Source organism: Ranitomeya imitator, chromosome 5 (assembly GCF_032444005.1).
Source record: "Ranitomeya imitator isolate aRanImi1 chromosome 5, aRanImi1.pri, whole genome shotgun sequence".
Classification (NCBI taxonomy): Eukaryota; Metazoa; Chordata; class Amphibia; order Anura; family Dendrobatidae; genus Ranitomeya; species Ranitomeya imitator.
In genome coordinates, this window is record NC_091286.1 from 211,498,824 (window position 1) to 211,517,786 (window position 18,963).

General features: G+C 39.2%; 1 protein-coding gene across 11 annotated transcripts in view; it reads left to right on the forward strand.

Annotated features, from left to right (window-relative positions):
- The window catches only part of QKI (QKI, KH domain containing RNA binding), a 172,334-nt gene extending 154,205 nt beyond the window's left edge, over positions 1-18,129 (forward strand). For 2 of the 11 annotated variants that reach the window (XM_069769532.1, XM_069769535.1), the window contains 4 exons: positions 4,895-4,982; positions 9,022-9,318; positions 13,480-13,554; positions 17,052-18,129. In XM_069769532.1, coding sequence (XP_069625633.1) covers positions 4,895-4,982; positions 9,022-9,318; positions 13,480-13,554; positions 17,052-17,068 — 477 coding nt within the window. In that variant the 3' untranslated portion in view covers positions 17,069-18,129. Of the gene's footprint in view, positions 1-4,894; positions 4,983-9,021; positions 9,319-12,642; positions 16,483-17,051 lie in introns of those variants that run through there. The other 9 variants (XM_069769538.1, XM_069769541.1, XM_069769540.1 and 6 more) reach the window with 7 other exon arrangements.
- The last annotated feature ends 834 nt before the right edge of the window (positions 18,130-18,963 follow it).

Below are 18,963 nucleotides of genomic sequence, written 5' to 3' on the forward strand. Positions count from 1 at the left end.
TAATTCTGAACGGCATGGTCTCCACGCTGAATAGGAACATTCATGTGGAAAGGATATTGCCTGGGCCATGGTGTATCTGGAGGGAGCCCAGAATTGCAGGGGGAAGGTTTCTCTTTGTCAGCAGGATAAAAGCATTCCACAGCATGCTCCATCAGAATGAGCCTCACAGGGCAGGGCTTGGAGGTTGCAGCTGTTGCCATGCATGACATCCTTCTGGGGCCTCTGAGGGAGGAGGAGGAGGAGAAGGCCGTGCACAAACTCTGTGGGCCTTTAGATCCCTCCGGGCCATTGCATTAAAAGGAACCATGTCGGCCGCATAGTTTTCCGCTACTGCCCAAGTTTCTGTTCAGGGGAAGCGACTCCGTTTTTATTGAATTGCTAGCTGGTGTCTTCACACCACATATACACTTGTTTCCCCGTAAAACCATGTAGTATAACAGCATGTAACATTTGTCTAAACTGTTATTGCAGTACAGATGCCACTTAGCGTTTCCTTTTTATTAATCTGTTTTTTATAGTATACATTCAGAATACAAGGGGAATGTTGAAGAATTAAGAGGATGAAAGGCTTGAGTCAATCGCTTGGGCTTAAACTAAGCAATGCAAATCCGGCTTTAAGTGACCTTATTGATGTTTGCTTAAAGCGGCTTCCTGCTAGTACAAATGACTACGCTTTGTGGTCGTCCTTCCAGGTAGTAGTGTGTCCCTCAGCAGATTGCCTCGGCATCCCATGTGCATCCTCACTTTGCTTAGACCGCCAGAGCCTCCAGGATTGCCTGCAGCTAATATAGATTGTCTGAGCCGAGCCTGCTTGATCTGCTGTCAGGTGGCCAGAGGACAGGTCACATCACAAAAACTTCTAGGTGCAAACACTGGAGGAAATGGCGACCTAAGCCCAGTGGCTCCACGTATTGTACGGCTTGGCGTTTTGGTAAACAAGACGAAGTGCTGCACAGCACATTTCTGAGGTCTGTGCTATCCAAGGGTGAAATGACTGCTTGCTGTAAGATATGGCGCCATCTGCTGGTGATAAGTGATATCTGCTGTGGGCACACACGACTTGTCAAGCGTTTCTCTGGGTGTGAGCGCAGACATCAGGGTGCACCCATACACTGAATACTTTTGTAATAAGTATGTGTCTTGCTAACAGTGAGAATGAAAGAATAGATTTTTCTAACTTGGCATGAATGTTCTAGAATGCTGGCTTTTTCGGAGTGTTTTTTTTTTTTTTTTACTTTGTTGCTTCAGGTATCTGCTTTGCAACTGATAGCTAAGTGCACGGAGTAGTACCAATTACTGAACACCAGCAGCACTCCTATTAAAGGACCACTCCATGGCATCAGCCTATCGTACGGGATCGTATACTCGGCAGCGCTAGCAATATCCTCAGATGAAAAAGCCCACACTGAGGAGTGTCTAGGACAGGGGATTATTATATTTCAGAGCACTATCTTAGTTGCTAGGTTACTTTTCAAATCCATCCTACCGCCTCCTAAACAATGAAGTAAAGCTCTATGAGCAATAATTACACATGTATCATGTGGAAACGTAACACTCTGCTTAAGCTTTGTGTCCCTTTATGAGTTTGATTTAGCGTTGACCTCTTTTTATTAGTATTTTAACACCTAATCTCTGGCCATCTTTCAATTGATCTTTGTCCACCTGCAATTGAATGCCGCCAGTGGTTATACTCTCCTACCTCCCCCTAATACCCACCACAGTCCGGCTTCGCAATTTCATATGTTCTAATGAAGAACTGTGCAATTTTAGATAAGAACTTTTATTAAGTCACCTATAAATGGCTGCAGACAAGGATGTGTATTTCTATGCCTATCGGCAAATACCGAAGATGGAGTATTGACCTTAGTAAGGGTCATTGGGACAATGATTTTTTTATTCACTGTGTGTGTATGTGTTGTATGCATGCGTGTATGTGTGTGTGTGTGTATATATGTGTATGTATATGTATATATATATATATGTATATATATATATATATATATATATATATATATATATATATATATATATATATATATATATATATATATGTATATATATATATATATATATATATATATATATATATATATATATATATATATATATATATATATAGTGTGTGTATAGATATGAAGTAGTTTAAGATCTGCAGCGTGTCAATTCCTTCAGCTTTTTTCAATCATTCAAATGAATGTGGAAATAAAAACTCAGAAAAATTAGAGTGCTTTCGCCACTTTTTGGTTTTGTTATTTTTTTTTCTGCCAAGAGATTTGTATTTTCAGAAGACATTTCTGCACCAAATACCTAATATTTGCACATTCCCCAACTGTTTCATGTGCCAGGAAGCATGAGTTTTGTAGCCACACTGTAATAGTATGCCATGTAGCTGGTTTAAGAAGGTACAAATAGAAAGAAGTATGATAACCACATAAGGCTTCAGGGATGACCTTTTTGGGTTTTTGTTTTTTTTACTCATTTCGAAAACTATAACTACTAAGAGTTGTCCACTACTAGGACAACCCCTTAATGTGAATGTTTGCCCCCATGAAAATAAAAATACCTATACTGTCTTCCGATGCTGGTGCTGTTCCAGCGGTGTCAGCACTCGCTCTCTCAGGGCTCATTGCGGTTGTTTGATCACATGAGACTTGCGCCTGGCCGCTCACTTCCTCTTGATTACTGACACATCGGAAGACTGGGACCGTGACACCAGTGCTTACTGCGTGCAGGGCTCACGTGACCTACAACCTCACTTGAGCCCAGGGTAGGCGACCTCTGGAATGGCATCAGAAGAGACTACGGTGAGGGTTCTTTCATGTTGGGTTCTGTGTGTCTGTCTGGGCATACGTCCGAAATCCTCCCCAAACGGGCTCCGGAAACATGCACCAACGGGGCCAATAGACTGTAATGGTAACGGCGGAGCAAACGTGAGCTCTGCCATGCACGTTTTCCGAGGGTGTACGCCTACAGGAGGCGGACACTCAGATGTAAGGGACACAGAACTGCAATGTGAAAGCCTGTGTCTTTATTTTCACGGTGGCAAACCTTCAGATCGAGAGGGGGTTGTCCTAGTAGCAGTAATCAACATGCCCATTTTGGTTTCTGACATGAGCCAATTGCCTGGATACTTGAAATACTATTTTCTGGGGCATCTCAAGTGCAACACGAAAATATTCAGATGTGTTACTTGCACTAATGATGCGATTATGCCTAGGGAATAGTGCTTGAAAGGTTAAAAAACTGCATCCCAGCTAATGGTAAACTAACATTCCAAGCAATATAGCCACCACAGTGCTACTTCTGGATGTCATGTACATACTGTCATCTTGAGGCAAGGATTTTTCTTTACTTCGTGTACATCTCATTACTTGCTGGGACTTGACTGCAATTGATTAAAATAATGAAAAGGGTGTTAAGCCGACTGCACAGCAAAAACCACAAGTGAGCAACTGGTCCAGGCACTGTATTAACGTCAGTGATTTATAGCCATCGAGCAGCACTCTGCACTGCATTTAGGAGAATAATCGTGCACTCCAAGTGAGCCATCTGCTAACCATTTCACATTCCCTGAAGGGAAATAGCAGCACTTTTTAGAAATTATATCCCATTTCATGTTCTTGTAGCTTCTGAGAGATGAATGTCATTTTATTATGGCAACTTTTAGGTCTTCTAATTTGTATACATGGTGGTTGGGAATACATTATTGTACTGTAACTATAGGACTTATAGTTAAAAAATAAATGTCCGCGATTGTTTTCTGTAGACTTGCTGAGCGTTATGCAGGCACACATGCTTTGTATTTGCTGATACAAGGAGATTTCATGTTCATCAACTTTTATTATAAAAATGTATATTAGTACATGTTCTGTTATGCCAGCCAAAAGTTGCTAAAAAGTCCCAAAAAGTCCCTGCCCTGGAGTATGTATGACACATACATCACGGCTGATCTCAGAAACCGGTTGATGCTTGCGGCCCACCGTGCGTGCGCTGCTGGGAGTCAAAAGTCTGCGGTCACACAGAGTGATAGCATTTTCATTTTACACCTGACAATCCATTTAAGGAGTGTTTTACCATTTTTATGGCATAAAACCCTTTTAAGTGTCGGAAGACTTAGCGGCAACTCAAAGTTGAAAAATAATTTTAGATCTATTGTAAAAATTTTTACACCAGTCCCAACGGAGCTGAAGCAAAATCCACACATCAAATTTATCAGAATTTGCAGCATGAACGTGGAAAAAATTATGCCAGAAATGTACGCCAGCACCTGGCTGGGGCAACACATCTGGTGGAGGTGTGTACCAATTGTAGGTTGCACCAAAAAATGTTTAATAGGCGGGCACCTTGAATGTGACACACTGTTCATTGAGACTGGTGTGCAAAACGCCTGTCCATCTTAATGACTGCACGCAATGTAATACTGGTAATATGTGCACCCCAACAGTGATGTCAGCTGACCCATTTAAAGGTGTATTTAAATCTGAAAATGTTAGGGCATGGATGGATTTGTTATGATCCATGGAAATCAAACATAGAGATGCCCGATTTTCTGGAGATTGTTGCACATTAGTGATCGCATACATGGTACAGCTTGTCGGAACCTGCATCATGGTCACATTCAGGTAATGCCATGTAGGTGGCTCGGAGTATGAATGAGACCATTTGGCCCTTGTTGGTCAGACCATATCTATGTCCTTTACATACACCGCTTGGTAAACCAAGTTGGAAAAGCCCTTTAAGTGTTATCCTTTTCACTGCCTTGGTGTTATTACATCATTATGGTGTATGTTTTCTGTAGTGGATAGTAAAATCAATGAAATTGTTCTGTTTTCAAAATAACTATACCTGTTGTGAAGTGCAATTTCAGTCATTTTTCTTTTATTCTAACTTGCAGGCTGAAGGAGAAGACAGTTTAAAAAAAATGCAGTTGATGGAACTGGCCATCCTGAATGGCACGTACCGAGACGCCAACTTAAAATCACGTAAGCTGTTTGTTCTTTGTTTTAGCTTCTCTTTTTTATGCTGATTTTGTTTCATGATCAGTGCAATAAATAAATAAACACATTGTATATCTGAACTATTTTTTTCTAATACACTTACCATGACAACTACTCATACCACTTGTAGTATAGAAGTATAGATTTGAGATTATAGAGAGAGAGAGATATGTATGTAAGAATACTTCAGTACTAGTGCCCCTGCCTCCAATATCACAGATTGATCAATCATCTTGTCCCTGGCAAGATTGGAACTGCCGCTGCTAACACTAGTGATCTTCCGGGTCATGGCAAAGCTTTGTAGCTCATAAGAAGTTTTGTTACGGCTTTTTTTTTTTTTTCTGATAGGGTAAAGATGATTTTTTTTCTTCTGTTAGTCAAAAGATGGGAAAAAATTAAAAACTGTCGGTACTTAGTGCTGAAAAGGCTATCAAACACTAAAAACTTTCATCCTTTTTAAGGATAATTACTAGTGATGAGCGAACATGATCGGATAAGGTGTTATCTCAGCATGGTCATGTGCTAACCGAGTGTTTTTGGCGTGCTCAAAAAATATGTTCGTCACCACAGCTGCTTGTCTTGCAGTTGTTTGAAAGGCAATTCCTGCATGTGTTGTGGCTGTCGAACAGTCGTGAGACATGCAGCCGCAGGGACTCATATTTTACTAGCACGCCAAAGACACTCAGCACCCAAGCATGCTGGGATAACACCTTATCTGAGCATGTTCGCTCATCACTAATTACTAAAAACTGTAATCCTTTTTATTTCACTTGTATTTTTTTCTTAAATAATGCTATTCCTCCATCTTTTTATTGCACACCTGTGCATGCTTTATGAATATTGCTTGGCTCTACAAAATCATATTGAAGATCTAGTCAAGCTGTTGATCTTTGTGCATGCCTTCTGCTGTACAGCTTTTACATCGAATAATTCCGCTTGATAACTTGATAACAATATGTCAATAAATAAAATGTTTCTTAAAAGCTTAAACACATATTGTTCTCTCCTAGTAGGAGCCAAAAATTGTGACATGCATACCACTCTCATACTTTAGGTATTTGCATTCATTACATTCTAAATTTAAAGGTTTTCCCACATACAGATGCTTCTCACAAAATTAGAATATCATCAAAAAGTTAATTTATTTGAGTTCTTCAGTACAAAAAGTGAAAAGTCATCTCCGTAAATAAGAATAATTAGCAAAAAACACCTGTAAATGCTTCCTAAGCGTTTAAAAAGGTCCCTTAGTCTGTTTCAGTAGGCTCTACAATCATGGAAGAATGCTGGCTTGACAGATGTCCAGAAGGCAGTCATTGACACACTCCACAAGGAGGGTAAGCCACAAAAGGTCATTGTTAAAGAAGCTGGCTGCTCACAGAGTGCTGTATCCAAGCATATTAATGGAAAGTTGAGTGGAAGGAAAAAGTGTGGTAGAAAATGGTGCACAAGCAACCGGGATAACTGCAGACTTGAAAGGTTTAAGAAAGTCATTCAAAAAAATTGTGGGAGATTCACAAGGAGTGGACTGCTGCTCGAGTCATTGCTTGAAGAGCCACCACACACAGACGTATCCAGGACATGGGCTACAAGTGTCACATTCCTTGTGTCAAGCCACTCTTGACCAATAGACAATGCCAGAAGTGTAGTACCTGGGCCAACGAGAAAATTAACTGGACTGTTGCTCAGTGGTCCAGGGTGGTGTTTTCAAATGAAAGTAAATTTAGCATTTCATTTGGAAATCAAGGTTCCAGAGTCTGGAGGAAGAGTGGAGAGGCACACAGTCCAAGCTGCTTGAGGTCTAGTGTGAAATTTCCACAATCAGTGACGGTTTGGGGACCCTTGTCATCTGCTGGTGTAGGTCCACTGTGTTTTATCAAGACCAAAGTCAGCGCAGCCATCTAATAGGAACTTTTAGAAAACTTCATGCTTCCCTCTGCCAACAAGTTTTTTGAAGATGGAAATTTCAGGACTTGGCACTTGTCTACACTGCCAAAAAGTACCAATACTTGGTTTAAAAACAACAGTATCACTATAATTTATTGGCCAGCAAATTTGCCTGACCTTAACCTCATAGATAATCTATGGGGTGTTGTCAAGAGGAAGATGAGACACCAGACCCCACAATGCAGACGAGCTGAAGGCTGCTATCAAAGCAACCTGAGCTTCAATAACACCTCAGCAGTTCCACCGGCTGATCGCCGCCACGCCGCATTGATGCAGTAATTGATGCAAAACGAACCCTGACCAAGTATTGAGTGCATTTACTGAACATACATTTTAGTAGGCCAACATTTCGGATTTTAAAATAACTTTTCAAGCTGGTGTTATAAAGTATTCTAATTTCCGGAGATGACTTTTGGGTTTTCATTGGCTGTAAGCCATAATCATCAACATTAACAGACAAAAATTCTTGAAATAGATCACTCTGTTTGTAATGACTCTGTATAATGAGTTTCACTTTTTGTATTGAAGAGCTGAAATAAATTTGCTTTTTTTTTTCTAATTTTGTGAGAAGCACCTGTATGTAATGAAATCGCTAAGCAATCTTAATATATACTTACCTTGTAATGTCTTCACAATCTGTTCCGTCCAGATGTGTCTGGATCCCAGAATTCCAAGCGGCGGAAGTTCACCGACTGCCATATTGGGACGCCCAAGTGATGGTTGTCTCAATATGGAAACTACTGGTGGTAACAGCCTTTTGCGCGGTACCACCAGCGGACCACCGTCGTGAACAAGCCGCCAGGATCAGCCGAATGATTCACTGACCGCCACCATCTCTGTACAGGAGCGCATGCGCAGTTTTAATATGACCACTGCTATCTGTCTGCACAAAGATGGCGGTGGTCTGATTTACTGTTACTGCGTGAAATCCACGCAGGTGCAGTGAATCATTCGGCCGATCCCGGTGGCATATGCGCGACATGTCTACAGGCAGAGGAAGCCGGTCACATGAGAGGGGTTTTTCCACGAACGAAAGTTCATTTTAAAAATTGTCTGTGTCTGACCGTGTACAGAGCATACCACATCTCCTGGGCAGGGGAGGAAGCAAAAGACAATACTGACATTACAGCAGTGGATCGCAGAGGATTCATTTTGTCAGGTAAAATATTTCACTGACTGTTTTTAGACAATGTCTTTTGCTTCCTCCCCTGCCCAGGAGCTGTGGCATGTTCTGAGTTAGCACAAGGGGAAAGGTGGATAGGTGGGTGAGCACATGGGGGAGGGGGGGATTCTAAACGCTGCAAAGCCTGCCCCCATCGTGACATTACCGCCCTCCATCTAGTTTAAAATAAACGCTTCCCTCATTCACTGACATTATTGTAGAGTTCCTATAGCCATCTTTGTCCATTTGGATTGATTCTAGGCAATGGCCCACAAACTGTGGGAGTTTAATGATTGAAACCATTTTTGCTGACACCATGTCTTGATGCTTGTGATCAAATCAACCACCATCACGATTTGGTGTCAATATCATCTGGCCATTGGGCATCATTGCTGATGGAGATTCACCCTACGTGTTAACATAAAAAGTAGTGAAGTACCTTTTGCTTTCCCCATTGTAATGCTGACCGCACCACTCCCTTTTATGCTTGTTCACAATTTTGCTACTTTGTAACAATAAAAAAAAAAAATGCTTTGTCCTGTCCTTGAGCATTTTGAATATTTCTTGTACAAAATCACTGGCTATGCTAACATTTATTTTTAATTGTGAAACTTACCAATCGTGTTCTTTTTGATTAGAGTAATCTATATTCCACCTCCAATGTGCTCATTTTTATGGTATTTGCTTTTATTTTAAGCATGGTAATCACACTAGTAATTTTGGGTAGCTTGTATGCATCTGAGTGGTGTGCTTTTGCACTTTGTGTGATCAGCGCATGAACTAATGATTCTCCTTTTTTCCCCTTTCCTTCCTTCCTGCTTCTTTTTCCTCTTCCATTCTTTCCTTTTATCTATTCCTTATCCTATTTTCCATACTGCTGCCTCTACACTTCTTTCTAATTTTCTTTGCTTACTGTAGCAGCCCTTGCCTTTTCTCTTGCAGCGACAGCTCAGGCCCCACGGATTATAACTGGGCCTGCGCCTGTACTGCCCCCAGCTGCTCTGCGTACACCTACGCCAGCTGGCCCTACCTTAATGCCTTTGATAAGACAAATACAGACAGCCGTCATGCCAAATGGAACCCCTCATCCGACTGCTACACTAGTCTCACAGGCACCAGAAGCTGGCTTGATCTACACACCGTATGAATACCCTTATGCACTGGCCCCAGCCACATCAATCCTTGAGTATCCTATTGATACAAGTGGGGTATTAGGTAAGTTTCTATCAAGTTTCTATTTCTTTTAATTTTGATATTTTACCTTCGGTTCCTAATAGGAAAAATTGTAAGGAAAGTTATTTAATGTGCCAAATATGCTATGTAAACAGGACTCCTGGGTTTTACCAATTTTTAGCAATACCAAATTCAAAAATGAATCTAATAGTGCATTACAGAATTAATTTTAAAGCCACTTTAAAAGTAAGAATTCTCAATTTAATAGTAAATTGGACTAAAAATGTGATTTCTTTTGTTGTCGCCCCACCCCTCCCCATGTTAAACCATTAAAATCTAAGGCAGCTTTCCACGTGCTTTTAGTTTACAGCTAACTGCTAAAGTTGCCGTTGTGTAAGCCACTGCCAATATTTAGGAATAAACATGTTTCTTTGGTAAAGGAACCATTTTTGACATTTGCAACATGGATGAGATTTAATGAGCCTTAGGAAAAATGTCATAATCCCTACTAATTGCATTGGATTACAACGCTTTCAGAGTTCATAAAATGATGTTAGCTTGTTGATGGCCTATCCTTTTTAGATTTGTCATCGTTTTCAGATTGTTTGGGGTCCGACACCCAGCAACCTTGTGGATCAGTTGCTATAAACTCCACCAGTGGCCAGATGCCACCTCACTAAGCGGAACTGCATTATACAGCTTCAATGTGTAGCTGCTGCTCCTGGGTACTGCAGAACAGCCATATGGACATATATAAGCCCACATGGCAGTAGCGTATGTAATTGCATTGTAATTCTTCAGGAACCTAATCTTTGATTCAATTTATTAACTTGAGTTTCCTAAATCTGTTATATAAATCAGAAGTTACCAAGTGAATATGACTACCAACCTTCAGGCGGTTTTCCTGTTTGTTAGAATGTTATTGTATAATAAACAATACATTAAACTATTTTGGATGGTATTAACTGGAGGGATACAGCCATTAGTGCAGTCCAAGGTGAATGAGAATTAATAGCATTAATCTATATTTCCCAAGAGAGATGGCATTGAGTATCACTTTAGAATATCTGATGACTAGAAGTAGTAAAACCATTCTTTCCAAAAGGTAATACTGTATCATTACAGTACTTTCACAACACACAACCACCTTTTTCCTCCTGTTTTCTTCAAAGCACCTTAAAATGCATCAGTTGTCTTAAAGGAAACCTGTTAGCATTATTGGGCACAGTAACCTACGGACAGTGTCAGGTTGGCGCTGTTATACTGAATACAATGATACCTTGGTTGATCAAATCAGTCTTGTGGTTGTTTTTATTTTAGTTTTATTTGTAGTTTTCAGTTAATGAAATTCTCATGCTGTGGGGGGGGGGGAGGGGCTTTGTTTTGCTCTGCTTACATATGCATGTCTATGGGCTTATGACAGGTCACTGATCCTTCACTGACCTGCCCCCTATTTTACATACTGCCTAGAATTTTGTGTGGGAAATAAAATGAACATTCATCATGCAGGCACCTGTGCTGATCATGATACAATGGCTAATATGTCTATATGCATGTTATTTAGTCCTATAGTATTGTGGGGAGAAAAAAAATATTATTTTCATCAAAATGGCGACACCTGCGCAGTAGCATCTGTCTCATTCCAATAGATTCTACTGCGCTGGTGCCTTTTTGATAGAACCATTTTTTTTTTTCTCTCTAGCAAAATAGCACCTGTGCAGTAGCATCTGTAGCGTTCCAATAGATGGTGTTGTGCAGGCGATGGTGTCATTTTGATGAAAATATTTGTTTTTCTGCCCACAATACTATGACACAAATAATAAATGCTTATAGACATATTATCCATTGTATCATGCTGTAGCGCAGGCGTAATGAATGTTGTTGTTTTTTTCCCCACAATATTCTATGCAGTATGTAAAATAGTGGGCAGGTCAGTGAAGGATCAGTGACCGGTCATAAACCCATAACCATGCATATGTAATCAGAGCACCACATAGGCCGCCCCGGAGCACAAGAATCTTATAAACTGAAAATGAAGATTACACAACAACCACAAGACAGATTTCATCAACTCAGGAATAATTTTCATCAGTATAACGGCGCCGACCTGACACTGTTGATGTTACTGAGCACAATCCTGCTGACTGGTTCCCTTTAAGGCTATTGCGTAGCTCTGTCAGCTGTTATATATGTAATGTGTTGACTTGCTGCAGGCGAGCCATTCTCTGCATTAGCACTGCTATGTAGTGTACCGGGTGGGTCCATAGCCATAGAGCTGAGCAGCCTAGACCTATATGTATTACTTTCAGAGATGCTTTGTACTACAGGTCATTTATTATCATTGTGCACATACAGAAGCCTGCCGTTCGCTGTCTGTGCTACATCCACTGGTGAAACTATGTGTATACAATGGCACTTAATCCGACCTTATCGTAAACTGATATATTAGTAGAGGAGAACTAGAAAGCCAATATAACGAAAAAGAGTGGTTGTATTCAAATAATATAATTATACCACTGGTGTTCATTGAGGAAAAATGAGCCGCTGACTGTAGTTCGTTTGAATTAGAAGGCACTTGTGACGCCACTGATTAATATGACATGCATCAGACTATGCTGCCTTGTCGGATGGCACCATTGTGTGAGGTTGGGTCCGGTCTACGGCCAGATGAAATGGCACAAAGTGCTCTCCCCAATGAATACAGGGGATGTAGAATGGCTGTAGTTTCTGTTGGCTGCCATTGCCCCTGTTGGGAGGAGTAATAGTGGACACATCTTATTTAATGTTAATATTTTCCATATGGGTGGATTGTCTTCATCACAGAAATTAATGGCACACGATTTGCCTCCCAGATCCCGACTGCTGTCAATAACTAGACCAAAGTAACGGCGATGCTTAGAAAGCATTATGGAGCTTGGTTTAGGCTACGTTCACATTAGCGTTTCCCGACGCTGCGTCAGGTAACGCAGCGGCGACGCACGCGTCATGCGCCCCTATGTTTAACATGGGGGACGCATGCGTTTTTCGCGTTGCGTTTTCCGACACGTGCGTCGTTTTTGACGCTAGCGTCGGACGCAAGAAAATGCAACAAGTTGCATTTTTCTTGCGTCCGATTTTCGTAAAAAAACTACGCACGTGTCGCAAAACGCAGCGGCGCGCAACGCTAATGTGAACGTAGCCTTACTTCTGCTTCTCACGGCTCCATCAGCAAACATTGCAGAATGGACCCAGTTACACCGCTTTTTTCAAGCACCATCTTGAGTTAGCAATATGAGGGGTCCCGATGACGTGCTGTATAATCAGATTCTATTTTCAGATATAATAAAATGCTAACTTGCTTCTTAATTCCCTTCCTTTTGTCTTCAGGTATGGCTTTCCCCACGAAAGGCTAAGAATTCAAGAAAATCTTAAATGACCCTTCACTGATCATCAGATTTGAAATTTAGCAATTGCCTAGTTTCAGCAGTCTTGAAACAAAAGAGACATAAAGAAATAAACTTTGCCTAGCAGTCAGTGACTTACTTGCACTTATTTTTTTTTATTTTGCACATAGATAAAAATAAACCTCTTCTTTATGTTGATCAATATTTGATTTAGTCTATACGTTATAAGTAGCAGTGAGTGTGTAGTAGTATGCTGACTGCTAAGTTACCTACTTGTGCGCTTTACTAATCACTTAATTCATGTGGTTTCTACTTATTGACTTAAGATAATGAATACTCAAATCATTAAAAATGGACAACTGGAATCCTTTATAATACAACTGATGTCAGTATTAAATTAAAAGAAATACTGTAATTGTACAGCAAGTAAAGCACTTCAATGATTATGTGACTAGTAAAGCTTCATTATTCTTGGGTCTAACAGATTTCAAGATAAACTGCTATTCATCGGCAAGTAAATGCATTATGATGCCCTTCAGTGTCCCAGGTGCTTGCAGACACCAAGCGAACTCACAGGGCTGAGCAGATTAAGGCCAGGCGTGTGATATTAAATGCAATATTAATCTGCACATGTATCTTTTATATAGCAATGACTCTAAACTACTGTGCCTTAACGAGTTGCTTTCTTAAATATAAATCCTTTTTTTGTAGCAAGACATCATGTAAACTCCCGTTTTGATGAACCTGTTAATGTTTTGTGTGTACTTTTTTAATGAATGTTGTGTTTCTAACATTGTCTTGGTAATTGCAATTTAACTAGGTGCGGTGGCAACTAAAGTTCGAAGGCATGATATGCGAGTCCATCCTTACCAAAGGATTGTGACCGCAGACAGAGGTTAGTTTAGCTGTGTAGTTTGTGTGTTGTGTTTTTTCCGTTTTGTTGCCATAAATGCTATGTCTGTAAGTTTACTACACCACAATTAATATGCACAGCGATACTTTAGAGCAGATGTTTAAGATGTGCTGATCACCCATCGGTGGTTCCTCCGTTTCTTTCGATATACCGATTTTACCAGTGCTCACACAGCTGGCATACACTGCTTCTATGTTGGTGTGCAGAATTTCCTATGGTGTTGCAAAGCTGGACAGATGAATGCTTAAATATAAAAGTAGAAAGTAAGGGTCTTTGAATCCGTGGCCTTGACTAATATTTGCAAATGGAATTTTAGTCTTTGTTTTGATTTTATGATGAATGATTATTTCTTTGTGTCATTGAATCAAAGAAACAGAAGCCCCATTTGATATTATAAATCATCCCCATCTTTACATTTTCTATTTTATTAGGTTTGCCATTATTAGAAAACTGGACCCCAAACACTGTAAAATACCCAAAATAATGAACGCAGTAGGTACTTGCCATCCTTGGGTCCAGCTCCCCTTCTGACGCCCCTGTCAATCACTGAGCTCGCGGCTCATGCGGTCTAGTTCACCACGGTCAGTGATTAACTACAGCAGGGATCCACGCTGTCGCCTTAACTTCACCACTGCAGCATTAATACTGACACCAGAGCAGTGTCGGGGACCTGGACCCAAGGAACAGGAGCAGTTGCACTGCTTGTTCTTTTAAATATTTTATAGCATTTGGGGTCCTTTTTCCTGAAAGTGGACAACCCCTCTAAAGGATATGAACCTATAAGGAGTATAAAAAAGCAGTGCGATCCATAGGGCAGAAATCCTTAATAAAATGGAGATGGTGAGGGCAGACAGGGCATATGGGTAGTGAGTTTACCTTGCATGGATGTGCAGATACTGGGCAACATCTTGTTTCAAATCCAGAAATGGAAGAAATCTGCTGCAGCTGCCCCAGGAGGTGATCCAGTCCAGGAGACCCCATGTATGAAAGAAATGTTTACAAAATTAAATAAAAAAAAGGGGAGAGATATATAAATGCTCTTGAGGGCAATAGACAGGCAGGTAAAATCTTCATAAGAATTTATTAAATATTATTTTAAAAGTATAAGGGCTTCTTTTTTAAAGAAAAAATAAGACCATTTGTTTTAACCAGTATTGTTCACAATGTTAAGAAATATGTGAACACAATATCTGAATAGTCCTGGATATGCCTAACAATAACATTGGGTCTCTTATAACACAGGCAGAGAGAGCGGAAAGGGTAAGAAGTCCACTATTCCGCTGTCATGTATTGTTTGTAAAGTACACTTTTTCCCCCATTTCTTCAACATTGAAAGAGGCAGTAGGAATCTTGGAGGTCTCCAGGTTCTAACACTTCATTTACAATGATCTTGCAAACAACCATTCAGTAAAACATCAAAAATTTGAGACTGAAATCCAATAATATTCTGGTTATGGACAAAACCTCATTCTAGTAATCACGATCCCAGCATCTGCTATTTACAAAGTTTCGGCCTCGAGCTTCCTAGATCCTTTGACGAGTAGTGAGACATTACCAGTTGTTATAGTACCTCTGTGAATGTGATTTTTAATACAGTCCTGGTAAAGATTCTTCTTTTGTAATTAAGCATTCCCGACTTGAAGGGCAGTCATTTCAAAGATTATTCATGACTACATTTGTATCCTATAATATTCAGTTTAATTGTTGTAACAGACAGACTAGACTGAAATCCTTGTTGTAATCTGTTGTTAATGTTGCACAGTAATTAAACCTGTGTGTACTGTATTTGGCCATAGACTCGGCAGAGGATGTATCACAGCTATGCCAGTAAGTTGCACCGACTGATATTACAGTATAATTTTGTAACCACATTTTTTGATGATATCTCTTAATCCAGTTCTAGAAGTAGTGCAGTGAGCTTAATGTCCATCAAAATCTAGAAGTCTTTATGACTGCATAATGCCATTGTGGTAGTTTTGAGCCACAGTTTTATTTAGATTCTGATTAAGTAATGAAGAGAACGCGGTTATATTTTTGTGTTCCTACGAAAAACTTAAGCTATTGGAAGGGAATCCGATTCATATAATAGATACTGTATATCTTTTGCCATTCTGTTTATGAAGTTGAGCAACTCATGCATGGTCTTTCAGACTGGGCTATCTGCGAACCTACTGGATTTCATTTTACGAAATGCCACAAATCTGACTTTGCACTGAAAACTTCTTGACTACATTTCCTCTGCTTTAGTCATAATGGCAACAGTACAATATAAGCAAATGGAACCTCATAATATATAGTAAAGCTGTTGAAAGAGTCTTAAACATACTACTGTTAAGTGGACCAAGTTTAGTGAAGGAGATTATGAGTTACTGAGGAAGGAAGAGCTCAAGAACACTGGGAATGTTAACTTTCCACTTGAGAACTTTTTATGTTTTACTGTATTTTTATTTTTTATTTTTTTCAAAAAAGAAAATAGTATTTACAGATGGCGTAAGAAATATAAAAATATAATGCAGGAATGTATATGAAATGTCAGATTTTATTGTATTTGCAGAGTATTAGCTTTGAAATTAGGGGGCTGTTTGTAGTTATAAAATGCTTTATTAGCATATTAGATTATTCTGTTTTGGTTTTTCTATGTACTTCAAAATTTTTGAGTCTAGAAATAAAAAAAAAAGCCAGGACTTTTACAGTGTTTACATACAAATGCATTTTATATGTGTCCTATATTGTGTAAATTAGTATTTTCAACTGGAAATGCTGCCAGTAGCAATAGTGTTAGCCATTCCTGGTTCACATGATGACGCCTACTGTGCTAGACCAGAGTTTATTACTGCTTTGTATTATGAGGCCAAGATATTTTGTGTTTGTAAATAGAAATGAGCAATAAAATTTATTGAACAAAAACGATCTTGTTTGGCCCCTAGTTTATATTAAAGCATTGATTTTTCTTCATTTAATTTTTTGCTTTAAAAAAAAAACCACAGAAATCTTTAGATCCATTACTCTAATCCAAGTTAATAATCACATCATCATTAATATTAGATGCTTCAATGCTTGCACCATTGGGGAGTACTAATGCTTAATAGCAGTCAGATACTGATTGTGTGCGCTGACTGTCTGAAAATTTCTTTCCGAATTCCAAGCTGATTCATTGTCTCCAATTTCCGACTGCTACTAACCATTAGCCCTTAGTTGTGTTTTATTTCCATTTTTTCTACTTGTTAACCAGTTTTATGGGCGTGGGCTCCTCCTTCACACATTCGAATCATGATACTTGGTGTCATGATTTTGTTGCATTCTGTAGATGGCGTCAATCAGTATGTCAATATTAAACATGCTTGTTTTTTTTATTAGTTGTGATTAGTTTTTCATGTTGTCATTAAGCAGTCACTAGCTGAAACTAATCTCTTCTCTATCTTTTCTTTCTTTTTTTATTTTTTTCATTTTTTTTTTTTGTTTTGTTTCTAACCACCCAGCCGCCACCGGCAACTAACCTATGACCTTCTGACCTCTGAATTCTTCACCCAATGATGACCTGACCATGCCTGCCTGCTGATCAGTTAACTGGTAAACGCCTCTGCTTGCCTGTCTTCAGTGCAGGGAGCTGAGGCACTTGTCCGTTCGTCTTACCATCTAACAAAAGACACAGAAAAATGGTTATCTTCCAACTCAACATTTTTTTTGCTTTTTTTTTTTTTTCTTTCTTTCCCTGATTGGGTGAAAGTGATTTTTAGTATCTGCACTGAATTGTAGTAAAGCAATAAGGTCCAATTCAACCCTTCGCACTGATCATATTCTAGTGTCCTAACCAAACGAACGGTATAAAGGCTTCACCTACAGTACTGGCAAGACAGCTGATCCTCAACTACCAATGACAGAGGCAGTTACTGTGAGAGACTTCTAGGGAACTCTACTTTGTTTGTTTTTTCTCTCGTATAGTGAAGTATAAAGCTGAATGTACTGTGTTGTGATGATGCATCATGCATGAACCTGATTGGTCAGGGATTTCACTGGTGAAGTGATTTTATATATTTAAAAGAACAAATATTAAATTTATGAATTACTCTAGTCACTACAGTACCCTAACAGGGTGAATCTTTTGCAATTTGTGTTCACTCTATCACCTGCCAAATGTTTTTCATTAATAAAAGGGTGCCATGAAATTCTGAGTTATAAACTTTTTACCCTGCTATACAAATTAAGACTGTGACGACATTATCTGCATGCAGATACTGTGATGCAATTAGTAAAATGTTAGTAACAAAGACTCACCTATTTAATTATCGGAGCAAGGTACATGCATTATGTATCACATTACTGGGCAAACTGTTCAAATATGTTTTAGACCTCCCTGTATAGAAAAAAAAAAAAAAAGATAAGGATGTAAAAGCCATGCTTGCCTATTTGCTGTATAATTGTATTGAAATTGTAGATACCAGTGTAGTGCATTGAAAACATGAACAAAAGTAGATACTTTTACTATACAAGGGTGCTGGTGCAGAAAAAAAAAACTATATTTTTGGAAATGTAGCATTTTATACTTTCAAGTGTTATAAAAAAAAAAAGGAAAAAAACAAAAAAAACAAACCCAACCCTTCGTTGCATTAAATGCTTTTGTTTTGGTGATAGTCAAGGAATAAGACCAAAAAGAGCTTTTTGTCTTTGTTCCCCATCCCTCACCTTTATTTTTCTTATTTTTTTCCTTTCTTTAGTTTTAATATCGGTGTAAGTCTAAAGAAAAGAAAGTGCCTTATTTTTCTCCATGGTCATTTATAGTCCCATGGTCTTGTATAAGTTTGTTCCTTTTATTTACGTCAAGGTCAAATGGCCTGCAGCATGTTGCCAAGCAAGTTTTGATAGACCTCAAATTTATTAGCAGTATGAAAAACTTTACAATTCGGTTGAGCTGTACAATTCAGTCGCCCAGTACAATATGGTATTAAGAAACAAAAAAAATCTAATATGGCTGCCACAACAAAAAAGCTTTTCATAGGAGTCATAACTTTCTTGCCTGTACTTGACATAATGCCAACTACTTTTTAGTATTGCCAAACTTCTGTGAATAGTGAACAGTTTAGTCAAATTTTGCCATTGTAACAAAACTTACTTTTAAGATGTCACTGAGATGTTTGTTCCCTTCACTGCCCTGTTGGCAGTGTTTTACACAGTCCATAAAAAGGTCAGCCCTAGAGCGCCTAGATTTCCTGCTCCTTTGTGGTGACCTAGTCAGCCATCCCATCTCACAAAATCAGTTGATTTACTATGCAACAGACATTCATGCTTTCCTCTTCAGCTTCCTGCTTTTATTTCCCATGCCACCAGCTTTGTCTTCCTGATCTATATATCGTAGTTTATTTTTTTTCCTCTGGTTTTTGAACAATTTTGAAA